The sequence below is a fragment of the Paramisgurnus dabryanus genome, chromosome 12 (genome assembly GCF_030506205.2).
Source record: "Paramisgurnus dabryanus chromosome 12, PD_genome_1.1, whole genome shotgun sequence".
Classification (NCBI taxonomy): domain Eukaryota; kingdom Metazoa; phylum Chordata; class Actinopteri; order Cypriniformes; family Cobitidae; genus Paramisgurnus; species Paramisgurnus dabryanus.
In genome coordinates, this window is record NC_133348.1 from 18,366,615 (window position 1) to 18,384,809 (window position 18,195).

The following is an 18,195-nucleotide window of genomic DNA, read 5'->3' on the forward strand; positions in this document are numbered from 1 at the left end:
TCAATATATGCACACTTTTACCCACAGCTCAGACCATACAAACACACATGCCTGCATGCCCAAATACATTTAGCACTTTAAATAAGATGATGGATACGATAAACATACAGGTGACATGGTGTAAACACACTGAGCTTACAGCAGGGGGCGCCAGTTAATCTTGCATTGCTTGCTTGAACCACCAGAACAGATATGTTAAAATTTTTCCTGCTAATCATTTGGTTTTTAGGGCAGGAACAATAATTTAAATATAGCCTTTTTTAGAACCCTGTTTGCTACTTTTTGGTATATATCATGTGGTTTAATTGGTAGAGCATTGCGTTAGCAGCTCAAAGGTCTTAGGTTTAATTGCCAGAAAGCACCCATACTGATTTAAAACGAGTACCTTGAATGCACTGTAAGTCACTTTGGATAAGTGTCAGACAAATGCAAATATAGAAAAGCAAAAGAAAATATATATGCTTTGAGGTATGGGGTTTTGAATATATTTTTAGTAATGACAAAATGACATACATACATTATAGAACAAATAAATTATTTGTACTTTTTTTTGCTGACTTGAAACAAAAATGAAGAAAAAGCTGAAATAAGACACAAAAATTCAACTTCAATTCTGTCAAAAATTTTACTTCTGAAAATATGAATTTTACTAATTCTTGGCAAATGTTCCTTCATTTAACGGAATAGTTCACATTAAATTACACATTAAGTACAATGTTGTTACAATTCTAAAACAAAGTTGTGAGTGCTGAGTTAGTTTTATATGTTAGTTAATGCTATATGCATAAGCAGTTACGTTTTGCATGGTCCATACTGAGAAAAAAAAATTAACACTGCAGAAATGTCAATTTCCAATCTCAGAATATTTTATTATTCCTCAAATTCCGTATCTGATACAGGCTCAAACATAAGGTCTGTTTGCAAACACACAGAGATACTAAAATAATCCGCTCTGAGAAACAGCCAATCAGAGCAGACCTCAACATTATTATTCATGACCCTTTCAAATAATGTAATAATGAACCATTTCATTCTAAAGGTAAACCCTAGGGTTGTAAATGGAGATGTTAAACCATCTCTGGATATTTTTTGCTCTTAATAAAGCCACATGCCTTCTATGTAATATCAAAGAACGATTCAACAGATTATTTTCATTTTTGGGTGAACTATCCCTTTAAGATGCAAAAATTTTACTTTTCTTTATTTTATTTAAAAATGTACAGTTACATTTGTGTGATTTCATAGTTTTGGAGAGTTTACTAATAAAATATATAAAAATTATTAATAAAGTACACATTTGTGACCCTAAACTTTTGTCTGATAGTTCATTTCCTCGATTTGTCAAAGCCAATTATAGTATACCAGAGATTTGGTCTACATTTTGAACAACATGCTGCTTAACTGTTAAACAGACGTAAGGTGAAACAGAAGAGGTGCAAGGATACACTGCCAGAAAAAAAGTACAAAACTGTACCTTTTTTGTTGCTGGGGTGGTACCCCAAGGTGCCATTTTGTACCTTTACATGTATATAAACATAATACAATGTTGTACCTTTATATAAAAAATATAAAGCATGCTATAAATGATCTTTCATCTTTCAAGTCTGACTGCCATACAGTTTTCATCTCATGTCACATTTTTACAAGTTAACTTAATTTCTAGACTTTAAAAACATGACTAGTCACTGTAATTCACTGGAATGCCAACATGTCAAGTAAATCAATACAAATTTATTTTATTACACACTGTGAGCCAAATGACCTCCAGTGTAAAGCAGATAGGAGTAACTTAAGACCTCCCGTCTATTTAAATCAGACTGCTTCTGCTGCTGTACCCCTGTGAGTCTGATTACACAGCCTTGGATCAGTCATCCATGTTGTGAATAGTTGTGAGTGTTTGTCTGAATGTCAGCCTGCACGTGCACATATCTCCAGTCTGATTATAGCAGACGTGTGTGCCGAATCTTTGATAAGTTTGCATTTCTGATGTTCTGGCCCGTTGTGTGCTTTACATAGCAACACTGTGTATGTGTCAGGTTATACAGACCATGCATCTGTCAACCCATTGTGTGTGTGTAGGAACTTTAAGTGCTGTGTCTAATGTTAAAGGATACATTGAGTTCTGCTAACTGCCCTCCTTTGCTGCGGAGCCAGAGATCCACCTGTTCACTTCTCGTCTTGCTGACTGGCAGATGTTTTCACCTTTTATGGATAAGGGGTGGGGGGCGGAGGCGTTCTCTCTTCATACCCGAGTTCACTCTATCTGTCCACCTTTCCTAATCTGTAGGTTCCCTGCAGTACCAGAGCAGGATTAAAAGAACGAAAGAGACAGAAAGAGAGAGAGAGAGTTAGAGAAATAAACAGAGCTAGATGTACTGCTAAAACGAAGTTAAAGAGGAAAAGAGTATAGAGAAAAGTTGTAGATTTGAGCACGCCTGTGGGGTGTAAATGTTGTTGCCATGGAGACCCTCTTTCAGGATAAGGACCTCTGGATTGTGGGCAGTGTGTGTTTAGTTGCATCCTTGCTATGGAGACCGTTTTGGAGTTTATTTGCATACAAAAGAAAAAAACGAATTTCAACTGAAACTCCATGTGCTGGCATACAGGTAAAACATAACATTTATTTTTTTTAAATCTTAATGAATTCACACTACACTGTAAAAAAAAATTTGCACTTACATTTTTAAGTATAATACATTTTAAATTTGATTTTTATAAAGTTGAGATAAATAAAATAAGATTTTCATGGCAACGTAAAATAAAATAATTTTTGATACCTTATTTTGTGTTTTATGATTCATATCTCATACGGCAAAATGCATCTTCTTTATGACTGAACATAGTAATGCACAGAAGAAATGGGTAAAGAAATACAACTAAATCACATAGGGGTGATATCAGTTTTTTTTTTTCTCATGTGGATAAACTTCTGACAGACTGCAAAGACTCATCTGGATTTTTTTTGTTGTGTTTTTAAGATCTTTCTGAGCTCTTCATTTTTAAAACATACCGTATATTAAATCCATCTGCAACTTTTATTTACAAATCTTTAACAATTATTACACAAGAAGTGCCTAAACTAGAGATATTACAAAAAGTGACATGATACGACATATTGCACATAGCCTAACACATTGTTTTGCAGCATATACATTCAATTATCACTTATTAATCGCAGTGTCATGTGTGTTGCTCGTGTTTTCAAAATATGTGTTTGTTGCGTCATGTGAACCATGCATCCCTTGTTTTGTCAAAATAAGTGCCTACTGCACACGCATCAAAACCGTTTATGATAAAAGAGATGCTCACGTTCACAAAATACACGCAAGACACTCCCATAACAGTAAACGCTGATTACGCATGAGATTATGCGAGTATCTGGCAAACGCGAGAGCGTCTCTTTTATCATAAACCATTTAGACGCGTTTGTAGCAGGCACGTATGTTGACAAGACACGTGATGCACTCGACGCGCAGAACACATATTTTGAAATTATGAACTACACACATGACGGGCTATACATGTTGTGACGAACTTCGCATTGAAAGAGAAAGAGGAAGAAAAAGAAGTCACCGCCCACCACTGGTTACAATCAAGATTACTATAGCTTACACTTGTAAAACTCTTGTGGACTCTTGTGTTCAATTAGTGTCTGTTTAGAGAGTTTGAAATGTGTTATGTTAGTAAAAGTATACTTTTGTAGTAAAAGTACTACAACCAGTCATTTGGTTTAGTGTGCAGTAATGTGAAAAAGCTTCTTGTCTGTAAGTCACATAGAGGGCAGACGTTTCATTTAGACAGCTATGTATTATGAGAGGGTGTAGAGTGCAGACGTGTTAATTTACTGTTAGGTCTCACCATGTGACTGTGTATATATTAAGAGAGAGATTTTGGCATCTTGCTTTCTTTGTCTTGTGCTCAGTGATGTGAGAGCAGCAGCATGAACTCTTTTCGCTATTCATAATGGATTTATTATATTAAAGAGAAATCATGTCCACTGCGAAAGCCTGCCAAAAAGTCTTTCAATTTATTTCCTCAGACATGTTTTGGAATTCACTTACAATTTTTTGAGTAAAATAGCATGTCCATATTTTATTTTATAAGAAGATGAATTGTCATCAAAGTTGGAATTTGAAGAAAAATCTATCTAGAAACCCTGTGACCCTGTCTGTGAAATGCATGCTAAAGTCTCATAATTATGAGATTAGGAGCATTAAAGTTTGATTTCAATCTTTGACATGGTCGAAATGCAGCATTGGAGCTCTGCAGTACATATGTCCTCAAAGGTGGATGTGATGAGTGTTAATGGAGGGTTATTAAAGATCCACCCTCAGCATTCCCTGCATATGAGGATTCTAACACTGTAGCCCAGCTAAAACTATGCACCCGTCCCCAGAGTAGATTATACAAGCGCTTTTTACAAGATAAGCCTTATACACCCCAGCGGTCCCCACTAAGCCTGTTAGGACTACATCTGCATGGTGGGCATTCCAATGCAGGGTTAATTTTTGGGAGCTCAGTGTATCTTGTATTAGGTTCTTCTATTCGGTCCTGCTTCACCTACCCCGCACTTTTACAAAATGCATATGTAGCACTGGCTCCGTTATGACTCCATCCATGTTCTGAATTACATTGACGACTGGCTGATATTAGCCCAGTCAGAACATCAAGATGCTATCCTTGCTCATATGAAAGAGCTGGGGCTGAGACTAAACACAACAAGAAGAGTATGCTACAAGAACCGTTGTTTGAGCGTAGTATGAGTTTCAATGACAATGTGGGCTTGACTGTCTCCTGCTTGCACATATTCCAGTTTTCTAACTGTGGGCAAAATAAGGCTAGGCCAGGCAGTCACACAGTGTGCAGCAACAGCATCCAATGTGATACCTTTGAGGCTGATTCACATAAGACCATTACAGTAGTGGTTAAAAACCAGGGGGTTTGACCCGAGGAGCAACCCTTTTCGTATGATCAAGGTCACATGCAGATGTCTTTGTGCTTTCCCATTATGAAATAAACCATAGCTCCTTTCCCAGGGGCCGGTGCTGGGCCACAGGTGTTGTTGTATTATGCTTAAAACAAATGCATTCCTCACGGGCTGGGGAGCGGTTATGGAAGGCCATTGAGGACATCAATTATGGAAGGCCAATCAGCTCAACTGGCAGTCTTTCATGTCCTATAATATTTTCTACCTTACCTCAGTTGTCTTATACATAAATCGACAGAGAGGTTTGCGCTCAAAGAGGTTTGGGCACAGGAAACCTGCATCCACTTAGAGAAGTGTACATTCTCGGATGTCTGAATCAGGAAGCAGACATCCTGTTGATACATGGGCTGAGGCCAGAGACTGGCATCTCCACCCAAGGTGGTGGAGCTCATTTGGACAAGGTTTTATTGAGAGGAAGTGGATCTGTTTGTATCTCAAGAGATAACTGACTGTCCATGCTGGTTTTCCCTCGTACATCCAACATCGCTGGGGCTGGATGCTACTGTATGGTACAGCCGTGGCCAAGGTTACATTTGTACGCCTTTCCCCTGATTGCTCTGCTCCTGGTAGTTCTGGAGAGGGTCCTTTGCATGCGACAAAATTCGCCTAGCATGCAACAGGGTTCTGCTAGCCCCATTCTCACCGAACCAGATATGATTCAAAGACCTGGTGTCTCTTCTCGACAGTCCAGTGGAGTGTTTTCACTTAATGGTGCATGGAGCACCTGCATGATCCAGTTTTCTGCCCAGTTGGCACAATTTGGGAGTTTTTGCAGGATAGGTTTAGGGCAGGGCTATTCAAATCTTACCCTGGAGGGCCAGATCACTTCAGAGTTTAGCTCTAACCCTGATCAAACACACCTGAGCAAGCTAATCAATGTCTTCATGATCACTATACAATCACATGTGGGTAAGTTTGATTAGGGTTGGAGCTAAACTCTGTAGTGCTCAGCCCTCTAGGGTAAGATTTTAATAGCCCTGGTTTAGAGTTATCCCCTTCTATACTGAAGGTCTACATAGCAGTCATATTCGCTTACCACATTCCCTTGGCCGGTCAGTCGCTTGAGAACTTGGTCAAGGCTTTTCTCTACCCTAGGCTTGGTTTCGTGCCTAAAGTACTGATCAATCTTCTTGCAGGCTTTCTGTTTTCCCCTGTATAAGGATGAGAAGCAGGAAAAGCTTCATTTTGTATGTCCAGTGCGGGCACTGGATGCTTTTGTACACAGATCCTCTTCATGGAGGAGGTCTGAACAACTTGTTTTATTCTTTGGTTCACCCAAGAAACCCCTTAGGCGACCAAGCAAACCCTTAGTAAGTGGATAGATTAGGCTATTTCTCTTGTTTGCAACCTTCACCGATTGCCCTCAAAGCTATTTAGAGCTCATTCTGCTCATTGTATGGCTGCCTTTAGAACCTTGTGTTTTGGAGCTTCCGTTCAGGATGTCTGTGAGGTGGCAGAGTTGTACTCTCTGCTCACATTCGTCCGGTTCTATGAGTTAAGCCTGGTGCACACTGTGAGATTTCAGACACAATTTAGCTGTCTGGGACACATTTTGAAATCCTAAAAGATTTCTGAAATCCCAGGCAAAAATCTGCCGTCTTTGATTGCTAGTTTGACATGTTCACATTAATGACTGTTGCCATCAAAATTATCCTCCGAAAAAATTCTGGCAGTGTCAGAAATTTTGAGAGACAATCCTGCTGTGTGACATCTCCCTACGACAACCGGCAGATCAAGAACCAATAGAAGCACAGAACCCGATGACGCAATTAGTGTGGCAACAACAACAAATCAATGCAGACAAATGTCAAAAAGAGCCAGGTAGACTGTACAGCAGGAGGAGAAACTTGTGGAGTTATGGAAACATAAAGAGTGTTTGTACAATGTGTCATCGCCACTGTACCATGATAGGATAAAAATAAAGAAGCCTGGAGAGAAATTGCGCTGGAAATTCAAATTCCAGGTACTCGTCTCCTTCATTTTTTCTCCTTTTAATGCTCTAGACAAGTCATGATTAAAATGAACAGTAGATGTTGTTTCGTTTTTTTTTCCCATCCGTCGCCGATCGATGGCGTAAAACTGCGGACGCGTTTGTTTGCGTGCGTCCGATTTTTAACTCTTTCCCCACCATTGACGAGATATCTCGTCAATCAAGAGAAAACGGTTCCCCGCCAATGACGAGTTTTTCCATCTTTCCGCAATACCGCTATTATCCACTAGGTGGCCGCAACTCTTTAAACCCGGAAGTATTGCCCTATGGCAAGCTGCTGCATGTCCGTGTCTGTTTTAAAGATCGCTCTGAATGGGAACTCTATGAAAAGTCCTTCACAAAAATTGAATTATCTCTGCTTTTTGCTCAAAATGTGGTGTTTTTGCAGAAACCTACCCATATTCAAAAGCTGATTACAAAAGAACTACTGAAGGTAGGATGAAACGTTTTTTTTTTGTTTGAAAGCAGAGGGTCTGCTGTTTCATTTGGTATATTGTATGTTTATATATTTGAAGAAGAACATTTTCTGGAAGACATTAAACTTTTGTGAAAATCATGAAAAACGCTGGCGCTGGCTGGCAACTTTTTTTTAAAACGCTGGCGGTGAAAGAGTTAAAAGTCTTTAAACTCGTACAGTCTGACATTGATGGAAACTGAGATCAAACAGTGTGACATGAAATTAACTACGACCTTGATCGCATAGTGTGGCAAGCAACACTCCTAAAGGACTATTTAAAATCGCACAGTGTATACCGGGCGTTAGATGTCGGCAATACATCTGGGACCCCGGTGCTTATGTCTTAGCTTTGCGCGATTGCTACACACAGACAAGCACTTGGAGATATGGTGTTATGGTATACCGTTCCCAAAGTGTTGCTTCAGTGACGCAGCAAAGGGTCCCTCAAAAAGTGAACGTCTCAGGTTACACATGTTGAATGTTTCAGCTGAATGTCAGCTCAGCTTTCCAGGTCCTACGTCACCCACCTCTAATGTATTGCCTTCACATAGCATTTCTCATTCCCTTCTCAGGTAACCATGATTACATGTAAGAAGTTTTCCACATTGGGGTTCGCAAGGGAATTGCAGGTGGTTCATAAAAATATTTATTAATTATAATTAAATCATAAAATGTAAATAAATAATTTAAAATTCTAAATAGAATACTTACTAACAAAATCTTTTTCATCTTATTTGTTTTTTCTGAATGTCATATATAAGAAGACTGAGAGTTTATGCAAAATTAACAGATACGTTTTATGATCAATAAAACAAAATAACCATATGAAGATCAAATAGCAACTAATAATAACAATAACTATGTAAAATACTAGTAATAAACTCTTTAAAGTGAATTAAAAATAATGTTTTTAAAGTAATGCATGCAAATGATGCATGTTTGAAATATTCTCATCAGGTACTTCAATAAATAATTTAGGTCAAGGGGATTCAGCTGACAAAAGTGAAAATCCTTGACATAAATAATTTTTATTACAGAAGGAAACTGAATGCTCTGTAAACTGCATGAGCCAGCTGTTGTCGTCACATGCAATGAGTTCATCAGTGTTTCCCTGGGACTCCCTCACATCAACATGAGTACACTCAGATGCACATCGCACAGATTAGCACTACCAATTTGGCAGTGTGACTAGGGTTTAAAGTGAAAAGGAGGGTAGAGAAGATGGAAATCCATCATGGATCGGGGCTTTTTGTTACCTTCCAACCTGAAATAGCCTCCTGCGCATGCTCTGTCTATATATGCATATGCTGACACTGAGCAATATGCTCATGATATAGGCCTATACATGTAGGGTCAAAAAGTCGGGGGAACTGAAAAGAAGGGAACTGAAATCTGGTGCTCAAAATTTAATCTAAACTAAAAACATTTTTTATTTTAAAAGATATTTAACATTATGCTCAAATTTAAATAATGAAATAATGATTTTTTTTTAAGGTCAAATTTGCTTTACATTTATACATTTGGCAGATGCTGCTATTCAAAGCAACTTACATTGCATTCAAGCTATACATTTTGTCAGTAAGTTTGTTCCCTGGGTTCAAGCCCATGACCTTTTGGGCTACTAATGCTATGCATTATCAGATGAGCTACAAGAACAATACCAAATGCTAAGAAATTCACAATAATTAATTCATATTAATTAATATAACATTTCAGTAACTGTATTATGCAGTTTAGTATTAGTATTGAAAAATGTAGTTTTAAATACTTCAAAAAGCCAAACAGGAACGTTTCTCAGAATTTCCCGACTTTTGGACCCCACCGTGCACCAATATGCACATAAACTTACACACAATCATCACTTTTTGATAGGGATGCACCGATAGGATTTTTTGGGCCGATACCGATTTAAACAGACAACTTCTGGCCGATACCGATGCCAATATTAAACACTTGTATACAATACTATACAGTTGGTCTATTAGCTAGTTTATTTCTGAATCAAATTATTTTTACTGAACACGGATTGGATCTAATTAACATTCAACTGACCAACATAATAAGAGAGGCACAAATTTAAGCTAAAACAAATATAATAAGGCAACATGCCAACCTTCAAAGGTGGTTTTTGCTATTCAGCATTTATTTTATTAACAACATTAACTCAATTTTTTCAAATAATGGATTTCTTTATGCAGTTAATTAATAAACAATCGGTATGGGCCTTTCTCGTGCTATTGCCGATATGCCGATGGTTTCAAATTTATCAAAAATCGGCCGATAAATATTGGCGGCCGATACATTGGTGCATCACTACTTTTTGAATGTCTTGGCTTACAGTGTCTGGTTAGGATTACATTGGTACTCTAACGGTGTACCTGTACATTAGCTCTCACACACAAACACACAGTCCAGCTCAGGAAGCACTTACAGTTCCACATGCTTGCGCCAACACATCTAACACATTTACAAGAGGATTATTTTTGAGCTATTAAAGAGGTGATTGGCACAGATAGTTTAAAAAGGCATTCAGCACCAGTCCATCTTTATGGGCTGTCATCACCTCAGAGTGGTTTGTCTGGGGCTTAGGTCTGGACATGGGCAGAAAAACACTGTATGCTCATATCCAGTGACAAATTTAAAATCAGCCATTGATGCTTCTTTCATCTGCTTGGGTGCTTTTGCACTTTCACAAGTAGATGTCTGGCATACAGCATGTCATATATGTGTATGCCATCTTGTGTTGGATCAGAGCAGTGTCAAGCTTTAAAGAACTTTAGTTGTTTTATTTATTAGATTTTTTTTTTAAAGCAGCAATTTAAAACATTTTTTTTGAACACAAACTTAAACCAGTGTCATAATTGAAGTAGCAGAATTATCATAATCATTTTAAAAGATTGTGAGAAATGTGACATTAAGTTAACATGCAATACAATATTTTTTAAATTATACTTATGAACCAGTTAACCTAAATTTATAAGTAAACCAATAATATGACAAAAAACATTATTCTACTGTGGAGTAGAGACCAGGGCCCGGTTCCCCAAAACGTTCTTATCGCTAAGTAGTTCTTAACCTATTCCTTAACCTCTCTCTTAACTCTATGGCACGGTTCCCAAAACGTTCGTACGCTAAGTATATCTTCTGTAAGTCACACTTTCGTAAGGTTGGTCTGGACCATTCGTAAGCTCTCTCTTAGCGTTGTTTGAAGGCAAAACGCTATCGCCGCAGTCTTTAGAAATCAGCGCAGCGCAGTACAAGTCCAACTATGGTATGGTGACAATGATTTTATGATATGGACATTTTTAAGACTTATAATAAAATATGTTTGCAATGGATACTGGACTATTTATGCAGTTGACTTTATTTGGTATCAGAACTAATGAATCAAAGACGGCGCCGGTGTTTGTTCCTCATTGAAGTCTGTTCCCTCTATGTTTATAGCGTTTTCATCACGTTACATTTATAATTTATTTAGAAAGATTAAAGATTTCAATTGGTTATACTAAAAAGCAATTATATCATATATTCTATTATACAATTTATTAAATATTACATATTTGACAGTTTTATGTCTTTTAACATATAGCCTGTCTTTTTCCGTTTTTCTCTCTTCACTGTTTGTTTTAAAACTGTTATGTTTCCATACATTGTAAATATATATTATAGGCCTACATATAATATGATTCATACTGTAAAAATAATCTCAGTAGCCATTAAAACTTTCAATGTATATAAAGAATAAATGTATAATGTGATAAAAACGCTATAAAAACACTGCACTAAAGGTAAAAAAGGGGGACAAACTTCCCCGTAACACCGGTAACCCCGTAACCGTTTAGTCCATGGCAATTTTTTTTATTAGGCAACACTTAAAACCTTTTGACAATTTGCCTGACGTGGCTAAATAAAAAAAAAAATTGCCTCCCAAGACAACCCATTATGGAGCTGGTGGATCTTCTCAGACCATATTCTCTATCTAACTCTCTCTGTTTATTGTAGATAGGTTGTTTTTTATTGAAAACATTAGTGGCAAGCAATACCGCATTAAACAGAGGTACTACAGCTGCTTGCCAAGTAATTCTGATTGTAAAGTACCTTACCTTTAGTATAAAAGTGTATTATATAAGTTTTTTAAGTCGTTAAACCCACATCAATAAGCGGCACAAGTGGCACAACGGAATAAGCAGGGTGGATGATTAGCGAGGGATACCCGGTTCGTCTACCCGTATTACTGACAATTTGATAATTTAATTAATAGTCTATATTTTACAGATAACTAAACTATGTTAAAATAAATGTTACTGGAATAATTTGAGTAATGTTCCATTTGTATAGAACGTGTTGTCGTTTTTAACGCTGTAATGCACCTTCACGTGAAGTGGAAAATCGATCCCTGAGAGATCGATTGCAAATAATTCAGCACCTTTACTTGGGACAGCGACATTGTTACGTCGTTCTTAGAGGCAGCGTGTTAAGAAGCTTCCTAAGAGACACTTCGGGGAACACACTTAGGAACACAAACAACTTTGGTAAGATATATCTTTTTGAGTCTTCTTAGCGCGCTAAGAGTGAACGTTATCGGGGAACCGGGCCCAGGACAGTCACATGGAGAGTTTTATCTTAGTAAATGTTAATCAACATTGGCATATATTTAGGCAAGGGTCAACTTATGCAGAGGTTCTCAAAGAGGGGTCCGGGAACCCCTGGTCATCAATCCATAGGGTATACAAAATAATTTACTGTATATTATAAAATTGTGCTGTATAGGGCAGCGAACACATAGAAATAATCAATTGCCAGACACAATCAACCTGTAAAAAATTTCCAGTATGTAAAATTATTATCCTTACAATATTATACGACTCTGGACGTTTAACTACATCGGGTCTGTGACGGGTTATGTACTACAGTATAACTTCTAACATTAATCAGCACTTCATAATAAAAAATTTAATATTAGGGGAAATTATTTGGACATTAATTGTGAAACCATACATAGGGTTCTCCAACCTTTTTGTGAGCAAGGGCTACCACAATGGATAAAACAATCTGGAGGGCTACTTTTTTATATAGTCTACTCAAAACATGTTGATTTACTTTATTTTACTTGCTTGTATGTTTTATCATTGTTTAAAATGTTAACATACATAAAAGAAGCCAAAAAAAAAAAAAAAATTAATAATTCAATATAAAAATTGTGGCTTTTAGTAGAATGTGCTTTGCCGGGCAACTTACAGACTCTGTGCGGGCAACCTGGTGCCTCTGGGCACAATGTTGGAGACCACTGGGCATTGAGAAGCACCTTTATATATATATAAATACTTCAATAAATTAAGGAAACCGTTCTTCATAACAGTTATAATTATAAAGGGGTCCTTTGAAATTCTTCTCCTCTGTAAGGGGTCCCTGGCTCCAAATAGTTTTAGAACCCCCTAAACTAAAGGAAGGCAGATTTAAAAATCTGTTTGACCTATGATATTATTATAAATGTAAACCTAATGTAAATATAAGCTGATAAAATTGTTTAAAATATCATTTAAAATAACAATAAATTGAATAATAACACTTTACAGTGAGGTTGTATTTGTTAACATTAAGTAATGCATTAGCTAACATGAACTAACAATAAGCAATATTTTTCAGCATTTATTCATGTTTATTAATACAATTGTTAATTTTAGTTTGTTGTGCATAATTTTAAACATTAAACATGAAGATTAGTAGTAAGATGCTGTAGAAGCATAATGTTCACTGTTAGTTCATGCTAATACAGTAACTGATGTTAACAAATACAATCTATTTGTGTCACCATCGTTCATTCATTATAATATGTGACCCAGTCTGTAAAAACATTTTTGTGATTTGATGTTTTCTACATAAAATCAACCTAAATATTCTAAAGAACATTGTGTGAAATATAACCTTGATTTAATTATTGACTGACTAAGTTCATGTCAAAGATTAAGATTAAACTGAAATCGATAATTGAAATCAAACCAATCTCAGGATTACATTATGATATTTGTGTCTGGATTTCACAAATGCTATTAGTTTGCCATTTTTTTCAAGTATTAATATTCTTCCCTATATCATATGATAGCTGCTATAGCTGATATATCTGAAGATACGTGATATATGTTTCTGAGGAAGGGTTGCGTGTTTGATACACCATTTGCTGCGACACTTAAGAGATGTGACATCTCCTCTGTCAGAAAGTGTATACCACACCACAGCTGCTCATGTACAAATGATGTCTCTGTGTGTGTCTTCTGTTTATCATTCTACACATTTTCTACACTCTGTATAATCCCCAGCTCAAAGTCCATCTGTGATCAACTCCTCAGGACTGTCATATCGTATCCCCTCATTATGTAATCTGTGAGATTCTGTTTCCTTTTATTCCGTCTTGCAGCTACTTAACTTTCTTCCTGTATCCAAGGCATTGTTAATAAATCATGAGTAATAGATAGATTAATGAAAAAATTCCATAACCGTTCAGTCCGTTCTTTCCGCGTCAGTGAGCGAAGGTCATTATATAACTATGGCAAATACTTTTCAGTATGAACATGTGTTCACGACTGATGTTTCATACTGTCTGTGACATACAGTGTGAGGCCAGTGGGTTTATTAATTTATAATTTAATCAGCCATGCACACAGTCAGGCATGTGCATACAAAAACACATGAAGGGAGAAGTTTATCACACATTATCAAGTTCCCATTCCAAAGGTGTCACCAATCTCTCAGAGATTACTCAATGTTCAGAGACAAGCTATTAATATTTTTGCCAATGAAATAAACCATTAGTCCTCCAACTAGCCGTCAACTTGTAATGAGGTGGTTCTTTGCTGTAACTTGGGCAGTACCCAGGACATAGATATGTGTACATTTGGTACCAATATGTACCTTTGAAGTGCTAATATGTACTATTGAGATACTAATATGCGCTTTTTGGTACCAATATGTACGTCTGAGGTACAATTTGAACTCCAAAGTGTACTTTTTTGAAATAGTACCACCCCAGTAAAGGTGTATAATAAAATTATTATGTGCTTAGTTATGTTATTGGTCCATCTTGGCTGTTCCTGATATTTATGAGCGAATATTTAAAGGGGACATATCATGATAATCCGACTTTTTCCATGTTTAAGTGCTATAATTGGGTCCAGAGTGTTTGTATTAACCTAGAAAATGTGAAAAAGATCAACCAAGTAACTTAGTTTCGGGTAAACCATTTTCTGCAAGCATGTTTAAAAATAGATCATTGACATATGGAGATCTCTTGTGATGTCAGAAGGGGATAATACAGCACCTTAATCTGCACTATCCAACCACAGAACTGCCATTTAGTGCAGAGGTCAGCTCATTTGCATTTAACAGGACACACCCCAAAACTAAATCTCACATCTAAAAAGTGGCAATTTTAACTTGCTATAATAAATTATCTATGGTATTTTGAGCTAGAACGTCACATACATATTCTGGAGATACCAAAGTTTTATTGGACGTCCTAAAAAAGTCTTCTGAAATGTCCCCTTTAAATACATAAGCAGGATTGACTTTTGAGGGTTGTCATTGTTCTGCTAATATGGATATTCTTAACAGAATTTGTATTCATGTGAGTATATAGTTGTTAGATTTCAGATTTCTTTAGTATGTAAGCAATATGTTGTGTAAAGGCTAAGTCTTCAAGAGGTAAGAGTCACTGAGCCACAGCGCTGACAGGATGAAACATAACCATTTGGTCTCAGTTAAGTTTAGACCCTATGGACTGGTGGAATGAGTTTACAGGAAAATTCCTACAGTAGTTAAATGCAAGTTAAGCTCTTAATACCATCTGTGGCATGCCGTCAAATAACACAGAAAATAATTTTGACACGTCCATTACAAGGGAAGTTTGTTTCGTTTTCTTTAAATCATATCAAAAAGATATTTCTTTTGTTTTTGCAGTGAAGCATTTTTGCCAAGTTAAGTAACTTGCATTCAAAGTCTTGTAAACGTTTCGTAGCAAAAACATTTAAACAATGACAATCATGATGAAAATAGAAATCTGCACCTTTGACATTCGGTTTTTCTGTTCCAGTTTTGTTTTCAATAGACTCAGCAGTTCACACCTGTTCAGACTCAATCACACATTCACACTTGTGATGGCTCATTGCCTTCTCCAGCCTGGAATGGTGGACGTCACACTTAATATAATGCAAATAAAGTTGAGAGGGTTAACATGCTAATTATTATATTTTTTAACTCCAATGTCCCATGCATACAACTGGATGTTTTTGCAGTAATTTCAACTATCAACACCCACATGCACAATGTAAAACACTTACAAAAGATTAGATATTAACCTCATTACAATTAACACACGCTCACACCTAGTCCTACACACATTTTTTATCTGAGATATTCTGATATGGTTAGCAAGCACAATAGCTCGGTGAACTGGTTCAGTAAAGCAAGTTTTGACAGCAAACCAAAGTACATTTGAAAGTAAAATTTTCACCCTTTGGTTTTGTCAACTTTTAACGTTGTGTAAGTCTCTGGTTTCAATATCTTCAAAGTTCCCTCTGATAACATTTAACAGCTCCTCTTACGTGATAACGGTGACATTTAACTGACTACATGCTAGCCAATAGGAGAAAGCTTGTTGCCCTCTATTTAAAGCATCAGCCTGAAAGACAGAGACACCAGAGAGAGGAATGCTAAACAAATGCACTTGGCAGCAAACAAACACCGTCAAGAAGACGTGAAGAAGGCGAAGCAACGTTCAGTCGCTCCGTTCACTTAGAACCTGTGGTGTTATAAAGTGTTATCATGAGCTGTAATCTTGTGAAGTCTCTTGCTCGGGTTTATGACCCCAAACCTCTCCATGCTCAAAAACGGGCCACCGGTGGAAGGGCTGGGACCAAACGATCCTCACTTTTTACACCAAACAAACATCTGTCATCTTCATCTTCCTCAGTTTCTGCTTCTTCTCAGCATTTCTCAAAGTCTTCCTCTGCTCTCATAGATATTAAAGGACAGGTCAATGGTTTGAATGGTAAGATGGACAAACTACTCAAGCTGCAGGAAACAGCTTTAAAACGTCTGGATGACATCAGTCGGGAACAAAACACATCGGTTGATGGCCGGAGCGTGGAACGGACGTTGCGCGACATGCACGTTGCCATAGAAACAATTAGAGAGAAGGCGGAGCAACAGGAAAAAAGGATTGATACTTTGGAGCGATTGGTCGGCGGACTACAACAGGTTGTCGATTTCATTGTTGATGCGGTGAAGCATTCGAGACTGGCTGATCTTTTGAAAAACACTCAAAATCGTAAAAAGTCCAGCAGTAGGGTGAGTTTAAATATGTTTCAAAAAGAAATGTATTGCATGAAGTGCAGAAATGGTCATACTACAATGATAAATGAGCCAGAAGCACTCAAAAACCTTTCATATATACTTATTTCCAAATACTGTATGTCAGGGGTTCGTGACCCAACCAAATATGTGTATCTGGGACCCCCCACCAACACGAATTTTTTTATTGGGTAGTTTTTATTTTCCTTGTCCTTTTATTAATTAAATGTAAGTTTAAAATAAATTATTGTCATTCATAAATTAGACTAAACTGCTTTTGTTCATCACAACAGCAAGGCAACTTCATGCAACCCACCTTATCCCACGGTGTGAAGTCCCAACCCACAGTTTGACAAACCCCTGCTGTATGTTTTGTGACATTTGTTAGTTTAAGAAAGTCTGTAAAGCAGCTGACTGTGAAAGTAAATTAAAAAGTTACATTCACAAAAGTGAACTTGTGTTCAAGAAATGAAACATTTGCACGTTTGTTTGTTTGTAATCATTTGTTCCGTATTTCCTTTTTATGTTGTGTGATGTTTGTTTGTCATCACGATGATGTGACTTAAATGCTATAAACAAAAAGTCAGATCCGTACTTGAAAGCATATTTACATCGTGATTCGTTCTTTGTTTATTTATTTGACAAATGTGTTGAACATTTAGCAGAATTTGTTCTTTGTGCTGCTACGCCGCATTTCAAGCTGGGTCTTTTCTGGAACACGAGGGTTGAATTGCTTGAACCATTTCCAAAACAGATTGACTGATGACGTGTTGAGTGATTCTCAGTACCGGCTCAAGGACACAACTGTGCATACACCTCGTAACAGATGTACACTTGTTTGTGTGCATGTGATCAGCGATATCAGATTTATTACACGTTAGCAGCTCGGTGCATTTGCGTGTACTTGCGTGTCATTGACTTCATAGAAAGCAGGTGCTTTTATTTCAAGGGGTGTTAATGAATGAATATCTTGTTATTAATAAAAGTTGGTCTCTGTTACCAAATGAGGAGAATATATATATATATATTAAGGTTGTTTTACTGTTATTGCAGTTATTTGTGATTCAAAATACACCTTGTTGTAACCACAGGAAAGTTCTTAAACAAAACTAACTTTATATTAAATGTTAAAAATTGGAATTTATAACCATTTAATTGAATAAATGTACATTTTTGAAAATGCAATATTAGTTGATTTTAAAGTAAATTATTTGTTTCTCTCTTTGTTTAGCTTAGAGATAAGGATGGGAAGGAGAAATCCAAAGTGTACCTCAAGGGGTCGAAATCCCAGAAGAAAAAAAAACTACAGGACGCAACAGGTAAATATATATTTTTTAAAATATTTTCTAATCTATACCAATTATTGTTTTAATGCAGCATGCCATTAATACTGAATATGGCTGCAATGTGTTACTG

General features: G+C 36.8%; 1 protein-coding gene across 3 annotated transcripts in view; it reads left to right on the forward strand.

Moving 5' to 3' along the window:
- The window catches only part of mylk4b (myosin light chain kinase family, member 4b), a 29,206-nt gene that overhangs the window by 6,079 nt on the left and 4,932 nt on the right, over nucleotides 1-18,195 (forward strand). Inside the window, exons 1-2 of one of the 3 annotated variants that reach the window (XM_065256979.1) lie at nucleotides 2,289-2,606; nucleotides 18,011-18,098. In XM_065256979.1, the coding sequence (XP_065113051.1) occupies nucleotides 2,460-2,606; nucleotides 18,011-18,098 (235 nt within the window). In that variant the 5' untranslated portion in view covers nucleotides 2,289-2,459. Of the gene's footprint in view, nucleotides 1-2,288; nucleotides 2,607-16,117; nucleotides 16,777-18,010; nucleotides 18,099-18,195 lie in introns of those variants that run through there. The other 2 variants (XM_065256976.1, XM_065256977.2) reach the window with 2 other exon arrangements.